At 37.1% G+C, this 18890-nt stretch overlaps 2 protein-coding genes across 2 annotated transcripts; both read right to left on the bottom strand.

Moving 5' to 3' along the window:
- Positions 1-4807: 4807 nt before the first annotated feature.
- Positions 4808-10467, bottom strand: LOC103431866 (chorismate synthase, chloroplastic-like). Its single transcript, XM_008370073.4, has 13 exons — positions 10046-10467; positions 9505-9655; positions 9082-9158; positions 8913-8971; positions 8345-8428; positions 8167-8259; positions 7328-7408; positions 6505-6636; positions 6198-6300; positions 5952-6046; positions 5784-5849; positions 5460-5544; positions 4808-5208 (listed from the first exon to the last, which is right to left on the bottom strand). The coding sequence occupies exons 1-13, from the start codon at positions 10188-10190 to the stop codon at positions 5051-5053; spliced, it is 1329 nt and encodes a 442-aa protein (XP_008368295.2). The 5' UTR covers positions 10191-10467; the 3' UTR covers positions 4808-5050.
- Positions 10468-11102: 635 nt separating this feature from the next.
- LOC103432856 (chorismate synthase, chloroplastic-like) lies at positions 11103-18665 on the bottom strand. Its single transcript, XM_029100461.2, has 8 exons — positions 18266-18665; positions 16014-16164; positions 15738-15814; positions 15572-15630; positions 15039-15122; positions 14858-14950; positions 14093-14173; positions 11103-12326 (listed from the first exon to the last, which is right to left on the bottom strand). The coding sequence occupies exons 1-8, from the start codon at positions 18387-18389 to the stop codon at positions 12048-12050; spliced, it is 948 nt and encodes a 315-aa protein (XP_028956294.2). The 5' UTR covers positions 18390-18665; the 3' UTR covers positions 11103-12047.
- Positions 18666-18890: the final 225 nt, after the last annotated feature.

Below are 18890 nucleotides of genomic sequence, written 5' to 3' on the forward strand. Positions count from 1 at the left end.
CTCAAGACCAAAGAAAGTTGTCCAATAAAGTTCCCTTAAAAAAGAAAGTAAACTTTTGAAACCTCATGCAACCATCACTACCTGTTCAAAATTATTTACTTGTGGTAATCAATCTTTTGTAGGTAACTTCTGCCCTTCTTAAAACTACATCTTTAGTTTCACTCAATACTATAATCTAGTAGTATTTCTCTTCATTTGTACATGAGAGGTCTTAGGTTCGGTTCCTGTCAAAGGTGAATTTGAACCACATTATTATAGCTCGACTATTGTGAGACTTAACTCACTCCCCATTCCTTAGTGTAAATAATATCGTTTGTTAATAAATAAATAAATAAATAAATAAAAAACCTAACTCTTTAGTGTGGGCATCTTATCACTGTGGCCACAATATTTTGCTACTTTATCTCCAGAACTTCCCCACCTGATGACTACTACATGGCAAGAAATTTACACAGGTTTTAAGTTCAAGCAAGCATCCAGTTTAACTAAATTTCAACACAATTAGTACAACAACTTGAAGCCAAAAGGGTTGATTAGATCAATATTACTCCGCATAAGTTGGCTTTGGTGAAAATTAACCAATCATTGACCCACCAAGTCGAATCGGTGCACCCTCGGATGCTCTCCTTGTCTACCTATTTGTGTTAACAAATTTTCTTGTTGCTTATGTCACAACCAGAATCGTCCAATAATTACCATGTAAAATTAAAAACAAAAATGAATTGACGTTTCGTTTGGTAATCTATATGTGTTAAATAAATGAACGGTTTATTATGAGCGTTGGAATTGTTACCAAACCATTGATTTGCTTGATATTATGAACTATTAAACGATCTCTAATTTAATTGATTTAACTTTAAAAAAAATGAACGTTTTCAATTATGATAAGCGTATCACGAGAATTTGTTAGTCGTACACAAGAAATTGCACTCGAGGATGCACCTAATCTTGTTCAACCAAATTAAGTTTCACATGAACCAAAGCATATTGCGACGTTGGCCGTGGCTGCCCTTTTGCATTTTAATTAATATTCAATGTCTAATCCCTAGCCATTACCCAATGCTTACCTTTCCGGCCTACTTATGAAAAGAAAAGTGAATCCTCTCTTTTGACCTCTTCGCTTTTCCATAACCTTTCTTGCGACATAGCAATGATCAATCATCAAAACCTAATTAATCTCCATGGTAATTTGGCTTTGTAGCTCCTTTCACGCGGAGCTTGATAAACAATACGTAAACCACTTAGTTAAAAGTCATACAACTTTTCGTGTGAGCGTCTCATGTTAGCGTGATTCTTTTAGAAATTACATTTTATGTAAGATCATAATTAGACGTAGTAATTTTTTACATGACTCATTAACTTGACACGAAATTATACGACAATAACGGATTTTGGGTCTACTTGTTAACGAGTTGGGTCGTTATCGGATCATCCATTAAAAACCCGATAAAATATCGTTTGTCAGATCTAGACATTAGACATAACAATTTTTTGCAGGACCCGTTAACTTGACACGAAACGATATGACTCGTTAATGAACTAGATCGTTATTAAGTCACATGTTAAGAACTCGTTAAGATAACAGATTTGACACGACACGACCGGTTAAAATAACAAATATGATACGATTGGTTTGTCAGACCTAATCATACTATAAAAGAGGACCCTAACCACTAGTTGACACGAACACGATTGATTTGATGATGATGTAGGAGCATGGAGCGTGTATTATTTTGGTTTCGATGGAGTTGGGAAAATGGCCAAGTCGTTGTACGAAAGTCATTTCTTAATTTGGTGCTAAGTCCTTGTTCAAAACAAAGTAAAGGGTACAGAATATGTTTCCTTTTTGGTATTGTTTTGGTTTTGTATATAGGTTTGGTTGGTAAACCATCTCTTAATATTGCATGGTGCTATTTTCTCTTTTTGCCAACTAGTGTTTATTAAACGTTCGATCATCTCTATCCTAATTCCTACATGACATGACACAGACCTCTCTCCCTCTCTTTCTCGTATAATGATAATTATATTATAATTAGCTTAAACAAGAGCGTTTGTTAGCTAGACAAATCATTTTATAATTCAACATGACATGATGGCGTGGTGTAGGATTATAGGAGAGCTTTTTTAGTGTGTTCGGAATATGAAGTAATACATCACGTGTCATTATACAAGTGTTGGATACTCATGTTATAAAATTAACAACTTGAAATATAAAACTTCTCTCCACTTATATAATGACACATACCATTTTGTATTCCGAACACACTAAAATTTTTCTCAAATTATACATAATTATCATCCTTAGTTAATCATAATACCTCTGCACACCTAAATCCTAATTATATATCCTAAACCTACATCTCTTTAGACTTTAGTGAGCATCAACAAATCAATTAATTTTTTTTTTTTGGTGAACATAATATCGTGGGAGATTTACCTACACGCATATCATATATAATATATAAAATATACTATTATATATGTATGTATGTAGGTATGTATGTATCTGTTCCTCCTAATTAATTAGGTATAGTAGTTGCTAAGTGATTGTTACTAAAGTCATCGAGTATTCTAGGTTTATGTGGTCGATCGAGTTGGTTGCATGCGTCTACACTTCATGAAGGAAAATTAGGTACTCATGCATGCAACGATCAATAATTGTCAGGATCTATCAATCAAGAAGGAAGCTAATACATCCTAGTGAATTTATTTATGTATTCATGTACCACCTAGCTCATACTGGTGCATGTCAGATCGCTAACAGTAATTCTCTGTCAAAATATGAGAAATTTTGTAATTGGAACACTAATGGTACACTACGTATTGTAATATAAGTGGTGGGAAGTTTAAGTTTTTAAGTTCTTAAATTTTCATCACACATATCCCAACATTGAAAAAATTCTTGTTAAACATAATGTCAGATTAATGATGAAAAGAAGCGTATAATAGACTTGACCTTATGTATTATTGGAGATAAGATAATTAATTAAGTAAATCATAATGATAGACAGTAGACACCACAATTATATCTAACGATATACATGCATGCATGCATGCATGCTTCCACATATATAAAGCATTTTTTTCATTTCAAATTGAAACCAAACTGCACTTAACTGAAAAGATGATTTCCCCTTCAACCTCCTTCACATAATTTACCAAATATTTAATATGACATTGCCAATTTATACCTGCATTTGAGATCCTGTAATTTAAGTAATATTTATTCCCCTGCACTCGAAATCCCGTCTTCGAATCACACTATTAGAACCCTAGACCCTAAATTCTAAACCACCGCCCGCATTAACTTGAAAGGGATATTACCACATGTAGCAGGAAATGACTCCACCATAAGAGAGCTAAAGCACCTCAATCTCTTTTACCAAAATGAGATATTTGACACCACCTCAAGTATATCTGTCGGTGGTAACTACCATGGGGTGCCTAAAAGTTGAGGACGAATTTCAGGTCCATATTTCACGCGGCACATCTTGGGTTCGATTCCTGGCACTGATGAATCACACGATGATGGTCAGGAGGAGGCTTAAATGTTTCTTGAGTCTTCTCGGCCACCGAAAATGCGGATTGCCTTGACAAAACCACCTACTGGTCTTTTTTTTTTTTTTTTTTTTTTAAGTATCTGTCGGTGGTCATCTCTAAAAAAATCCACATTAATATTTTTTGTAATTTGAAATATGTTGCCTAATGTCATTCTTTAGTCACTTCACCTGTCTGTCATGTACAATGTTTTTTTTTGTTTTTTTGGGACAAATGTCATGTACAATGTTTTAGTCGCCTGTTTTATGTATGACAAACTAATGTTAACTCGTTTTCTTCAACAATATTTGGATAACCAAACATTATAAAGGAATCTTCTTTCCGGTTAGCTTTTGCATATCTCCTCTCGAAAAGTTTTATATCATGCTTTATTGTATGACATGCAAAGTCAAACGGAGAGTCAAGATTTTTCTTTTCTTTATTTGGTCAAAAGAGTCTTAAGAAATATAACCGGCTAAATATTCGGTAAATTAGTTGTGCGGCGAATATAACATAAACGGGACTGAAAAAAAGACATGAATCCCCGTTTGATATCACCAACTATCATGCTTAATGGGGAGAAGTCCTAAAGAAGCATAGTTTTATAGGTGAAATTAGGTGGTAATTATTCTCTCTGGTCGTTCAATGAAATTGACAACCTAGAATAATCAATTGGCCTTTTCGTGTTAATATATAATATTACATGTGTTGGTCATGTTTGAGATTTGACGCGTAACTTGGGGTTCTCTCTCTATTATATGAAGATAGATAAATTTCTCTCTTATCGCGTGACCAGAAAATAAAGAGGGATATATCCTAATTGCCCAAGATTAAAAGGTGACTTCCTTTTAGAGGGACTTGTTCCATTCCAATAAGAGATACAAGAGTGACGGTGAACTCATGTCATAAAGTTCTCGGATCCCCTTCTCTCCATCTGAGTTTGGACTTCACATTTTAGGTCTTGTATGACTTGGGCTTCAAATGATTTCTCTTCGGCCCAAGTCCGTTTTTATTTTGGGTCAGTCCTTGAAAATTATGGTCCAAAAAGTTTATATAGTGTTGGTTTATGCATTCCTTACTAATTTTCTTTGATATATAGCTGTATCTTCTGATCAATGCAAAGGGGAAAATTCGAGCTTTGGATTCAATTCAGTGCTTAATTTAGTTTCAAAATTGGAGTTAAAACACATCATTCTCCAACTTCATTCCGTACCTCGACCGGAAAAACGACAAATTGTTTTCACTTATTTAAAATAAATAACTCTGATAATGATATTACAGAAGAATTTTATTGCCTCAAAAGTTTACTTCTACAAATTGAATGATTGAACAAAAACTTATTGGAAAAAAAATGGTTAACACATCTCACATATACTCCAGTGTGACACTGTTTCACTTGATTGAGTACTGTAAACGTTGGTTTGCCGTCCCACACCACACATGCGTTTCATGACAATGAATTTTCAATGCCCGATACAGAAAGTACACAATGCTACAGAAAGTTTGTCGACTTTCAAATGTGCAGAGTTGCTGCCTCTGCTGCATCAACCAACGGCTGCGGCACAGGGTCTTGCAGGTCGGGATTGATAGGAAACATATGACACTGAGCAAAATCTGCCATTAGTTGGTCCACGAGCGCAAGCGCTATTACAGCTTCCACCATCGGCACAGCTGCGCCATTCCACCACGCAAAACATATGTAAGCAAGGACGAAAGATGAGAGAGTATGAAATGGCCTAAATTAATACAAATTTTGCTAATAAAGACCATAGAAGACCAAATCACATTCCTAACCTAATGGATATGCTTCCATTTTTTTTAGATTAATTATATCTAATAGCAGAAAAAAGGAAAACAAGTTTGAAAAAAGAATGGGCATAGAGAATGATGCATCAGAGTTCACATATCATTCACACACGTACCTCGCGGAACAACACAAGGATCATGGCGACCACGGGCTATAAGTTCTATCTCCTTTTTATCTCTAGTCACTGTATTCTGTTTCTTCTGCGCAAAACCACCACGATAGATTGGTCAGTTATAGTTTTCTGTTTTGACAAGAATTACATATATATGAAATAAAGACCCGGGTTTGGCTCAAGATTCTCCTATTGACCATATATACAACAGGAATAATACCAAATTGTAGAATAGATATGATTAATGAATACATAGCGTGGAAACCGATATTCCTTTCAAGTTAGTACTCAGAGAGAGAGAGAGAGAGAACAAGAGGTCGGACATACTCCAATTGTAGCTGTTGGCTTGAAAGCTATTCTCATGTTTATGATTTCCCCATTGGATAGTCCTCCCTGATTGCCAGCATATACAATGTCAGTGTAGAAGAGATGCTAGACAAAACATTTTACCAACTTACTCTACATTCAGAAGAAGTAGTGGGAATCTACAAGTACCTGTGTCCCGCCAGAGCGATTTGTTCTTGTCCTGATTTTTCCTTGATCATCCAAATAGAACTCATCATTATGTTCACTCCCAGTTAAAAAGGTACCTGTTAGGTATAGTATTCGAGAACAAGAAGAACTTACTCAAAATATAGTTGGAGAAAAAAAATTTAAAAGCTCCATCACAGTAGAAATTCTTGCAACTGTTCTTTAATCATCAAGTCCAGTTTAAGTAACCCAAAAAGTTTGAATATTAACCTGCAAATCCACTTCCAAATTCAAATCCCTTTGTTGCAGGTAATGACATAACAGCTTTAGCACATTCAGCTTCAAGTTTATCAAAGACTGGTGAACCAAGCCCCTGAGATACAAGAAAATGATCGTCAATTCTCCATATATGACTTGATGAAGATTAAACAAATTACTGAAAGAGCAATACAACTTTGCAGAGGTTAAGGTAAAGAGTCTGCCCCCTAATCTAAACAGTTGAAGACATGCACTTGCAGAGAGAAACATTGAGAGAGAGAGAGAGAGAGAGAGAGAGAGAGAGAGAGAGAGAGATTACTGGCGGGCAATTTCTAACAATGCATGTGACAACACCACCAATGGATTGCCCCTTCACCCTGACAGCATCAATGGCTGCGATCATCTTCTCTGCATATTCAGGATCTGGGCACCTAACGATATTACTCTCTATCTGGCAATACGTCACAAAAGAATAAAAAATAAAGGTTCAGTGAGTGAGCACACACAACTGATTAACCGCTCATAAACACAAAATTCAAAAGAATTTTGTTGAATAAGAAAAGATAAATGTGTGTCAATAAGTACTTCAAAAATGCACCCAGAGAAAATGAGTTAATCTAAAAAGAGCAAGCAACAGACTGGTACTTGTCTTTCTTGCTTTGAATCAATTTGAACTGAGATTCTGACATGAAACCTCGAACAACTCTGGATTCAATTACTAAGGGAAAGGTATTCCTATGGAGAGTCTGTCTTCCAATAGGTCAGCTACAGGTTGGAACCAATTAGGAGACACTTCGTGAAGAGGGAAATTTTCTTCCCAGATTTGGAAGAGTGGATACTTCTGTAGTCAACAACTCAGGAAATAGAGGTAGATGTGACAACCCCATAAAAAAAATTCTATGTAGCAAGCGTAAAAGCCTAAAATGTCACGTTGCAAATTGAGGCACTCAAGTTTGTAGAGGTGAAATACTGTTTGAGTGTGAACAGAGAAACATCCCGGTAATTACGTTATAGACTACAATAACATTCAGAGTTTAGTCTGCACTTTAGTTACTCTTGTATCAACATACAACTCCCATTTTTTGTTGCTACTCTTGAATGGTTTGCTACAAAAGATTTTAAATTACTATCCATTCTCGCACCTGATCAAGTGTCAAAGTGTGATGATCAACCAATTCCTCGGGAAGCACAACCTTATGAACTTGTGAAACATAAGCTAGGATCTGAAATGTGACAAACATTAGGGAAAAATCTTCAAACTTATGACAAGAATTTCAATCAGTAAAAAATGGTGCAGAGGATAATTTATGGACACAGTTTCCAATAATATCACTAAATCTATGACACACAAAATTGGCAACAGAAGTTTGGAAACTTTTCTTTCAATCAACAGGCAGGACAATAATTATTAAAAGACTCCAAACTTCAGGTACTCATTCGCTATGGTCCAAGGACAGGGACATGAGTGTCATGTATTGACAAGGACATGGGGTTCCCGGCAAGTCCACTTCCAAAAGCCTAAGCACTTGGACATGCCAATACATGTGTAATTTTTTTTAGTGGAAAATTTCATCATTTATTAAGCCAATTATCACAGAAAATTAACATTAGTAACAACCATTTTTTCATTTTCAGATTTTCTTGAAAAAACTCTCAAGGTTTAAATAAGTTTGTAACTTTTCTATGCAAATGAAGATGTATTTTCGTAAGAATCCAAAGACGTCATTAACGTGGGTGGACACAACTGATGTGTCCTTAGATGTCATATACAGAACAGTCATAAGTCACTCAGTGACAACTGTAAGTCAGGTGTTTCCTGTCTATCTTGAATTTATCAGGTAAAATCAAAACTAATTATAGCAGGAGACATTTACAATTTGACAAAATACTACAATAAGGAGAAAAAAAATGATTAAATGACCTGGAGTCTCGAGCATCACCATGCAAGTATTCAAGGATACACATAGTTTACTACACACACCTCAGTTCCTGAGAAAGCCTTAAGGATTTTCTTGGCAAGGGCTCCAGCTGCAACTCTTCCAATTGTTTCTCTAGCAGAAGATCTACCACCACCCTTCAATTACAAATTAGGTAGATTTATGTATCTGAAATTCCAAATACGATTGTAAACCTTTAATCGTTAAGCTTAATACCATTACCTGCACTGATCTGATACCATACTTTTGGTCATAAGTTCGATCTGCATGTGAAGGCCTATAAGCTACTGACATTTCGTCATAATCCTGAAATTATAGCGACAGAATTATTTCCATGCACCATAAAGAATGTCAACCGACTCAATTATACAGAGTATAAGTGCGATGGTTAATCTACGGCATCCTATATATCATGAGTCAGTGAAAATACTAGAAAAATATCAGTAAACTCTTTAACCAGTTCTAGCACCCAAAATACAAACTTTTTAATCAAGTTCCACAGCCCTCACAATGTGTTCGTCAACTTATCTAATCTGCCTGGAAAATGTTTGGGCACCTCAAACAAGCATCATGCATCCAACACATTTAATACAGATATGCACTTCAATACATTTAAGCTTTGTCTAGTTTCAAAAACGATGGTCACATGATTAAATAGATTAAAAGCTACAAATTCCATAGCCCAGAAAAAATAAAGGTAAAAACCACGAGCGAAGAAATACTAGTCTTTAGACCCTCCACCCGTTTTCATTCCTCTTCATATATATGCCCTCTAACACAGGATACTTACACGTCCTCTCTGATCAGTATTGGGTACAAGCACAAGAATTGGTGTCCCAGTTGTCACTCCTGCAGTCAATTATAACATCAAATGAAGTAAATGCCAATGAAGACAAAAAAAGGAACACCCCCTTTAAATAAACACACACACACACACACAAATTCCACAAAGATCTAACCTTCATGAACTCCTGAAAGTATTCGGCATGTGTCAGTTTCCTTCCTAGGGGTAGTAATTCGACTCTGACCTGGCCTCCTGACAACCCATAAGAATTTTGCATCAAAACAAACGAGAATTCAACAACTTTAGAGGAAGCTATCATGATTCTTGCATAGAATGATCTATACTAATGTCCCAATATAAACACCAATATATCTAAGGAAACTAATTGTGACAGCATGCAATGATCCCAGACCAAAAACCTCACAAACTCTACGATGAATTGAACATGTAAAAGACATACTAGTAAAATATCCTTAAATTGAACGTGAAGTAGGCATCAACCCATTACAACTGCCATAACGCACAAGTCAGGTGCGTCGTTCAGCTACCCCAAGAACTTTAAAATGAACATGACAAGGGCAAGCCCGGTATCAAATACCTTCTGTCAAGGTCACCTTGCAAATCTTCTACGGAGAGCGGCATACGAGGAGGGCATCCATCAATTACACAACCAACACCACCACCATGAGATTCCCCAAAAGTTGTAACACGAAAATGATTCCCGGTAGTATTCCCAGCTGCCTGCACCTCTGAAATTCAACACCAAGACTTTCAGAATTGATCTCAAAGTTGTAACTTACTACTCTCTAACGTATCAAAATTCCATTTATTTTGAATTTATATTACAGCAGATCCAATTGTTTCTTTCAATCCCGGGAATAATTCGACCGAATATAAACATGTGTACTTAGATTTTAGAACTTGGGTAGTGATTGCAAAAGCTAATTAAAGTTATAGTCTTTAAAGTGAAAGATTCATGATTTTTGTGCACGAAACAATTTCAGTAGCTGCTGCAATGCAGATAACAAAATTCTCGCACATTGCAATCGAGGAAGTAGAAAACAAAGCTAGAATCTTTCTAGCTAAACAACACTGAGCAATCAAATGAACAACAATCAGAGAGAGAGAGAGAGACTGACGGAGTTTCTTGGGGTTTCTCGGGCGGATCACAAATTGAACGGAGGAGGACGAGAGGGTCCGAAGATCGGAGGAGGAGCACAACCCAGAAAGCCCATCGGTCGTTGGAGCTCCGAGGAATGGTTTGGAAGCGAGAGAGGAAGCCATGGCAATTGAACCCCCTGAAACTTTCAAACCACCAACCACCTAAAACAACGAGAAGAAAAAGGAAGAAAATGAGGAAAGATGAGAATTCGATTTAAAAATATTTGGGTGATAAAAATGTGATTTGTATGGAAAATATGGAGGGAGTGGATGGGCTTAGAATTTAGATGCGAAAAGTATGTTTTGAGTGAAAAGTCGGGCGTGCAGCCGGTATCGTATTCGTAGCTGCCATACAATCCACCAACCCACTTCCACCTACCCCCAAATCCCAAGATTTTTTTTTTCAGAACGTAACGTAATTGGTACACTATGTGTTTTAATAGAAGTGATAAAAAAATTTATTTTTTAAGTTATTAACTTTTTATCACACATATCTCACTATTTGTATAATGACACGTGATGTATCATTCCCTGTACCATCACGTTTAAAAATCTCCCAAATCCCACAACTCCTCATTCTTCAATCTTTACCCCCCCTTCAAAAAAAAAAAACCTTGAATTATTTAATTTTCTATTTTTTTTACTTTTCTTCTGGTCAATTCATATTTTTTTTGTTTTGTACTCGAGAGCATCTAACAACATATCTTCACAGATCAATGACTATGAGATTTCCGGTGGGTTATTTGGATCGTCTCAGGAACCTAAGAATTAAAATCTAGACCGATTAAGAAAGAGAAAGAGAGACTCGATCTTTGATTTGTATGAGGTGAGCCAAAGATTTCTTGATCCTTGGCTCCATAAAAACATGCAGACTTTATTTACATTACTTGCAACTCCTTTTTTTTTTTTTTTTGGTTAAAGAAACTCAACGTTAAGAACAAACGTTGATATAACTTAAAACAATATGATATATAGGGCAGAGTCTTGAACTTGAACAACACAATCAACTACAAGCTAAAAGGCACGAATACATTCTTTCTTTCTTTTTAAAGCAACCTCGTCGGTACGAGGAAAAATTTTATTGAATAAAATAAAAGAAGCTACACCTAGTCATATGAGACATAAACCTTACTCCTTAAAATAAAGAGAGGATAAACAAAAGAAAGCAAAAATACAAGAAAATAAGGGGACATACACTTACATAACGTGAAACAAACTTATAACTAAACATATAGAAAGAGAAGGAAAGAAACCACAACTGAGAAAACAAACGACAACAACAACAAATGCATAACATTGTAACTCTATATTTTCCTTATCATTTGTCTGATCGTTCCAACTATCTTAAGAAACAAGTCGGGCCTCCTTGTGATGACAGCATCTGCAAGAACCACTCCCACTACCAACCCACTTCCACATCCGGCCGAAACAATTTTCCAATCAAATTCAAATATCCCTGCTAAGCTAGAATCACCTTCGTCTACGGTTGAAGGTGGAAGTTGAGGGGCCTTAGGATTTCCGCATTTCTTTGGCAATGGATCCCCACACAACCCTGGGCTTCCCTCGTATGAAGTGATATTCAATGAAGTAAGTTGGGTTCCTTGTGGTACAAGACATGTGAGATTGTTGTGACACACATTGAAATGGGCAAGAAAAGTTAGTTGCATCGGTTGTTGGGGGATCCGTCCTGAGAGCTTGTTTTGTGAGAGGTCCAACGATTCCAAGCTTCATCAAGTTTCCGAAGGATGACAGGATAGAACCAGTGAGAATGTTGTGGGAAAGATTCAGCGAACGAAGCTCCTTAAGATTCCCAATGAATTATGGAATCTTCCCTTCAAAGTTGTTGCTTGAGATATCAAATGATGCAAATTCTTCTCGAATCTTTGGATAGTATTGCTCCAAACCTTTTGTTGCTATTGTGAGTGGGTAATCAACACTGTTAACCATCGTGAATTCACTGACATCATAAATTATGTCTGTTTACATATATGTTGACTTGTTTATAATAATATGTGGAAACACGGATGGAACCGCACCAGTAAAATTATTGTAAGCCAAATCAAGAATGCGCAACTTGCAGAAATCGACATTCTTTCTAGATTTTCCAATCACCCGGTAGAATCCATTATGGCGCATTGCCAAAAGCTTTAACTCTAGAAGAGTCCCCAACCAAACGGGAAAAACACCATCGAATCGATTGTTTGACAAAACAAGATACTCAAGCATCACACAATTGGCCAATGACCTCGGCAACTGCCCCTGCAATTTGTTATGACTCAAATCAATCATCCTCAAACTGCTTATGTTGTTGTATGTTTGAGGAATGATTCCGTGAAAAGAGTTTTTTCCAAGAAGTAAAAGAATCAAATGATCACTAAAGTTTCCGAGACATTGAGGAAGCAAGCCACTCAAGTTATTTCTCGACAAGTCAAGGTACAGAAGATTTTTCATATTGCAAAGCAACGGTGAGATTTCTCCAGTAAAGTTGTTGGTTGTAGCTGCATATCCTCGCATGGTTGGTGGAGGTATTGGTAGTAGTCCATGAAACATGTTGGACGAAATCCTTAAGCATATCAAGTTCACCCAAGGAATGACAAGTGGAGGTTGGTCTGAAATGAAGTTTTGAGAAATGTCTAACAATACCAAAGTTTCTGTGCTTGTGTTCCACATCCATTTTGGTACTTTGCCCCGGATTTTATTGCTAGAAGGGTCCAAACGCTCCAACCTTTTCGGATATTGTAAGAAAGATGGAAACTCTCTTACGTTGCAAAAACTCAATCCTAGAATGGTGAACTGCGGAACTGTTGAATTCACAAATTTTAACCTGTTCCTATTTAATTGGAGTTGGTAAAGAAATTGTAGATTTTGAAACATATGAAACTCCAGTGTGCCACTCAGACTATTCGAATGTAGACAAAGGATCTGAAGGTTTGTGAGATTGGAAAATGATGCAGGAATTGAACCATTCGGTCCATTAAAAGCAAAATCTAGGCAAGTTAGTTGGCTTAAGTTACCTAGCCAAGATGGGATTGAACCGGTTAAATGACACCAACCAATCCTAAATACAGTTAGCTGGGTAAGATTGATTGGCTGAAATGTCTAGATAAGTGAGCTGCATAGCCAATCAATCGCTGGAACCAACCCTTTCGAAAATTAGCAATGAACCACATCCAACTCTAGCAGTGAATCAAGCTTTCCTAACGAATAAGGTATGTTCCCGAAAAACTTGGTATAGGAAACTTTCAGAACCATGAGAGGACTAGTTCGATTAAATTCAGGAAAATATCCAGTCAGACCTCGGTTCTCACATTAAGACTTTCTAAGTTTGGTAGTCGGAAAATTCTCACCGGAAATTCACCAAACAGGTGACAGTTCCTGAGGGCTAGGGTTGTCAAAGATGATAAATTAGCCATTATATGTTTACGAAGTTGAGAGAAAGTACTCCTAGACTAGTTTAGTTTTGAACTAGGCTGCCAAGATCCGATGTTGCAAGTTTCAAGACGATTCTCATTTTTGACAATCTATCGAGATTGAGAGATAGATCAAGGTATGTCAACTTGGATAAACAATGAAACTTGAGAAGGGACTTGACCAGAAAAGACAGAGCTAAAGGGGTCAAGATGAGTAAGGCTTGGGAAATTTCCTAATGCTGGTTGGAGTTTGAGAGTAATTGAAGTTATTGTCAGAGAGGTTTAACCTTTGAAGATGAACAAGGCGGAAGAGGCTGCCGTTGGTGTTCATAGAGCCGTGGAGACAACTGCTGCCAAGATCAAAAGCCTAAAACGTCATGCTGCAAATTGAGGTACTCAAGTTTGTAGATGTGAGGTACTGTTTGAATATGAATGGAGAAGCCTCCCGGTAATTACTTTATAGACTACAATAACAGTCAGAGTTTTAGTCTGCACCTCACTTATAAAGGAATGAGACAGATTGGAATGCTATTCCTTTTCCTGGACTCTCATTTTTTGTTGCTACTCTCGAGTGGCTTGCTACGAAAGATCTTAAATTAATATTCATTATCGCACCTGATCGAGTGTCAAAGTGTGATGATCAACCAATTCCTCGGGCAGCACAACCTTCTGAACTTGTGAAACATAAGCTAGGACCTGAAATGTGACAAACATTAGGGAAAAGTCTTCAAAATTATAACAGGAATTGCAATCAGTAAAAGAAGGTGCAGATGATATCAATAATGTAACTAAATCTATGACACACAAGATTGGCAGGAGAAGTTTGGAAACTTTTCTTTCAATCTTCAGGCACTCGTTCGCCATGATCCAAGGTCAGGGACATGATTGTCATGTATTGACAAGGACATGGGGTGCACGTCAAGTCCTCTGAAAGCTAAGCACTCGACATGCCAATACATGTGTACTTTTTTGATGGAAAATTTCATCATTTGTTGAGCAAATTATCACAAAAAATTTACGTTAGTAACAACCATTTTATCTCTGAAAAACTCTCAAGGTTCAAATAAGTTAATAATTTTTCAACGCAAATGAAGATGTACTTTCGTAAGAATCCAAAGACGCGACCAACTTGGGTGGACACAAGTGTTGTGTCCTCAGATGTCCTATACAGAAAGATCATAAGTTATTCAGTGACAACTGTAAGTCAGGTGTTTCCTGTCCATCTTGAGTTTATCAGGTAAAATTAAAACAAATAGCGGGACGCATTTGCAATTCGACAAGGCTGTACTACAACAAGGAGAAAAACAAAGATTAAACGAACTGGAATCTCGGGCATCACCGTGCAATTATTTAAGGATACACATAGTTTACTACAACCACCTCAGTTCCTGAGAAAGCCTTGAGGATTTTCTTGGCAAGGGCTCCAGCAGCAACTCTTCCAATTGTTTCTCTAGCAGAAGATCTACCACCACCCTTCAGTTACAAATTAGGTTAAGATTTATGTATCTGAAATTCCAAAATACGCTTGTGAACCCTTAATCGTTAAGCTTAAAACCATTACCTGCACCGATCTGATTCCATACTTCTGGTCATAAGTTCGATCTGCATGCGAAGGCCTATAAGCTACCGACATTTCGTCATAAACCTGATATTCCAGCGACAGAGTTATTTCCATGCACCATAAAGAACGCCAATTGATACAACTCTGCTCGTCTGTACAACTGACTCAATTATACAAAGTATAAATGTGACGGTTAATGTACAGTAACGAGTTCTAGCACCCAAAATACAATTTAATCAAGTTCGCAGCACTCACATTGTGTTCGTCAACTTATCTAATCTGTCTGCAAAATGTTTGGGCACCTCAAACAAGCACCATGCATCCAACACATTTAATACGGAGATGAACTTCAAAATATTTAAGCTTTGTCTAGTTTCAAAAATGGTTGCATGATTAAATAGATTGAAAACTACAAATTCCATAGCCCAGAAAAAATAAAGATCAAAAAACACGAGCAAAGAAATATTAGTCTTTAAACCCTCCACCCGTTTTCATTCCTCTTCATAGGTATGCCCTCTAGACTGGATGCTTACACGTCCTTTCTGATCAGTATTGGGTACAAGCACAAGAATTGGTGTCCCAGTTGTCACTCCTGCAGTCAAATATGACATCAAATAGAATACACGCCACTGAAGACAGCTACAAAAGGAACCACAACCCCAAATAAACACACACACACAAATTCCACAAAGGTCTAACCTTCATGAACTCCCGAAAGTATTCGGCATGTGTCAGTTTCCTTCCTAAGGGTAGTAATTGGACTCTGGCCTGGCCTCCTGACAACCCATTAGTTCATAACAAGTTTGCATCAAAACAAACGAGAACTCAACAATTTTAGAGGAAGCTTTCCATGATTATTGCATAGAATAATACATACTAATGTCCGGATATAAACACCTATATATCCAAGGAAACTAATATTGCCAGCATGCAATAATCCCAGACCAAATGCCTCACAAACGCTACGTCGAATACCTTCTATCAAGGTCACCCTGCAAATCCTTTTCGGAGAGGGGCAAACGAGGAGGGCATCCATCAATTACACAACCAACACCACCTCCATGAGCTTCCCCAAAAGTTGTAACACGAAAATGATTCCCGGTAATGTTCCCGGCTGCCTGCACCTCTGAAATTCAACACCAAAACTTTCAGAATTGATCCTAAAGTTGTAACTTACTACGATCTCTAACATATCAAATTTATATTACAACAGACCTATGAAGCATGACACGGATACAGATATGGCGATAGGATACGACACCAATAAGGCAATATGAAAAATCTCTAAAAATTAAGATATGGTGCGCTATAGATACGGCAAGTAAAAATATATAGAGCAACAGAAATATACATTTTAAAACATTATTCATCTTTCAAATTCACGTACATTTAAGTTGTTGGAGAAGAATAGTTGGAAATATAATCCTCTTTATATATAGTAGAAGAAGTGTGAGAATTGTATTCAAGGTTTTAATTAGAGGGAAACTCTTTGTATTCATCAACTTTCAATTGTAATGTCTCCTATTAATTTACTCCTCCTTATTATCTTTTCTGAAAGTGTAAATGTATCCTAAAAGCCGGATACTTATATCCTAAATGTACGATACACGTATCCATCAAGTCAAATCCGTGTCCATTGACCAAAATACGTGTCTGACGAGTATCCGAGAGTATCAAACTTATCTAATCAAGTATCAGATACAAGACACGACCAAAGAAAAGTATCCGTGCATCATATATAGCAACAAACCTAATTGTTTCTTTCAATGTCGAGAACAATTCCAGCAAATGTAAACATGGATCCTTAGGCCTTCTCCAATAGAGGGGGCTAAATGACCAAAAGCCTCAAAAACTCATCTCCAACCGATGGTTGGACTATAATTCTTTAGAGCCTTATATGGCCAAAGAGCAATGGGCTTGCTAAATGTAGCCCCCCTTTTAGCACTTTTTTTTGGGGCCCCAACTCCTTAGTTACAATAATTGATTCAAATTCAACATTAGATTTGAAAACATCAAAAGGTAGTTTAATTAAATTAACCAATAAATTTAAAGTGTAAATTTAAAGCTAACAAATTATTGAGGGGCTATGTTTGGCTCATTCGATTGAAGATGGTATATGAGTATGGTTTGATACTGTTTATTTAAAAATAATTGTTTGTAGAGCTATAATTCTAAACGGGGCTATATCTAGCCCTTTTGGTTGGAGATATAGTCTTAGGTGGTAGAGCTAGAATTTAACTCAGAAGGGTTCAAAAGTCTCACCCTAAAACACTCATCTAAGAAAAATAAAGATATGTCGTGCCCTGTGTTACCAACCACCATCATTTGAGTTTGGTATGACATCGTTCTTGTCATCCTCTAGCTCAATCAACTCTCATGCCTAGTATCACGACTCAGATTCAAAATAACAGTCATTTTAAGCGGAAGAATGAAGGGAGCTCTCTCGCCCACTTCCTCTCTCTCCCTCTTCTGATCACTTGAGTCCCCCAAAACTCATAGTGACGCCAGTTAGCTGCATAACAGCCACTAGCCTTAAATCGAACCTAGTGAAGGAAATAAGGAACCAATTTTGGTTGTGGCCCTAATACTTTGAAAAATCTTCGGAAATCAGAGGCATAATTCTTGATTTTTTCCTATGTGAAGAAAATGTTAGGATAGGCCTAGGACCATTTTGGTCCCCACATGGCGCAAAAGTTAGGTTTTGGAACTTGGTTAGTGATTGTAGAAGCTAATAAGTTAGTCTTTAGAGCGAAAGATGTTGGGGCCTAAAAAGACTTTACTATTTTGTACATGTTTATCTCACAACGAAAAATGTAACTCAACGAAAATTTGATAGGCAAGAGAAAGAAAGAATACTCAAGTATTACACACATATGTTTTTACTCTCACACAACAAACTAATACAAGAGGAAACACTCACTCTTAGAAACTTTGTTGCTTCTTCTTACTCGTCACTCCTCACACTTCTAACTTATCTCTTTTTCTCACTTTTTCTAACTTAGTTACATTACAACACGCTCACCTATATTTATAGGCAAGCATAACCGACTTACCAAGGCGGTGGAATTGCATTGCCCAGCCACACAATTTGATGGATGGTTACAGAGAGAGAGAGTCGGGAGAGAGGAAGTAGAAAGATTAAATCGAAAAAGCTTAACTCTTTCTAGCTAAATAACAGTAAGCAACAGAATGAACGAAAATAAGGAGAGAGAGAGAGACTGACTGACGTAGTTTCTTTGCGGTTCTAGGGCGCATCACAAATTGAACGGAGGACGAGGTGGTCCGAAGACCAGAAAGGGCATTGGTGGTTGGAGCTCCGAGGAATGGTATGGAAACGAGAGAGGAAGCCATGGCAGTTGAACGCACTGAAACTCTCAGCCCACCGACAACCAAAAACAAGGAGAAGAAAAAGGAGGAAGAGAAGGAAAATATCCCAACCAAAAACAAGGAGAAGAAAAAGGAGGAAGAGAAGGAAAATATGGGATAGAACTTCGCTGCTAAACAGATCAGCAGCAGCTACTGCTTACAACCAATCCCGGCTGAACATGTGTCTAAGTTTTGATCTGTTCAACAGGGATTGGTTGTAAGCAGCTGCTGCTGATTTGTTCAGCAGCCAAGTCCAGTTCGAAAATATGGAGGGAGTGAAATGTACGGCGTGCTTCCGGTATCGTTTTCGTAGCTGCCATGCAATGACTTGACTTGAAGAAGACGTATCAAAAAAATTAAAGAGGGACAGCACACCCGTGGCCCATGCAATGGCTGCAATCCATTTCCACCAACTGACTTCAACGTAACCCAAATCCTTGATTTATTTATTTATTTTTTCTTGAACAAACAATATTATTAAGTTTA

The sequence above is a fragment of the Malus domestica genome, chromosome 01 (genome assembly GCF_042453785.1).
Source record: "Malus domestica chromosome 01, GDT2T_hap1".
Classification (NCBI taxonomy): Eukaryota; Viridiplantae; Streptophyta; class Magnoliopsida; order Rosales; family Rosaceae; genus Malus; species Malus domestica.

Bases quoted from the DNA above. Each gene is read 5' to 3' on its own strand.
- LOC103432856 (XM_029100461.2), bottom strand. From the start codon at position 18,389: ATGGCTTCCTCTCTCGTTTCCATACCATTCCTCGGAGCTCCAACCACC. The intron at 15,123-15,571 runs GTAAGCATCCAG...CTGGAATATCAG, and splicing joins ATACTGATCAGAAAGGACGT to GTTTATGACGAAATGTCGGT. The intron at 14,951-15,038 runs GTAATGGTTTTA...TTGTAACTGAAG, and splicing joins ATGGAATCAGATCGGTGCAG to GGTGGTGGTAGATCTTCTGC.
- LOC103431866 (XM_008370073.4), bottom strand. From the start codon at position 10,190: ATGGCTTCCTCTCTCGCTTCCAAACCATTCCTCGGAGCTCCAACGACC. The intron at 5,850-5,951 runs GTACTTGTAGAT...GCTGGCAATCAG, and splicing joins ATCGCTCTGGCGGGACACAG to GGAGGACTATCCAATGGGGA. The intron at 5,545-5,783 runs GTATGTCCGACC...GGTTTTGCGCAG, and splicing joins AGCCAACAGCTACAATTGGA to AAGAAACAGAATACAGTGAC.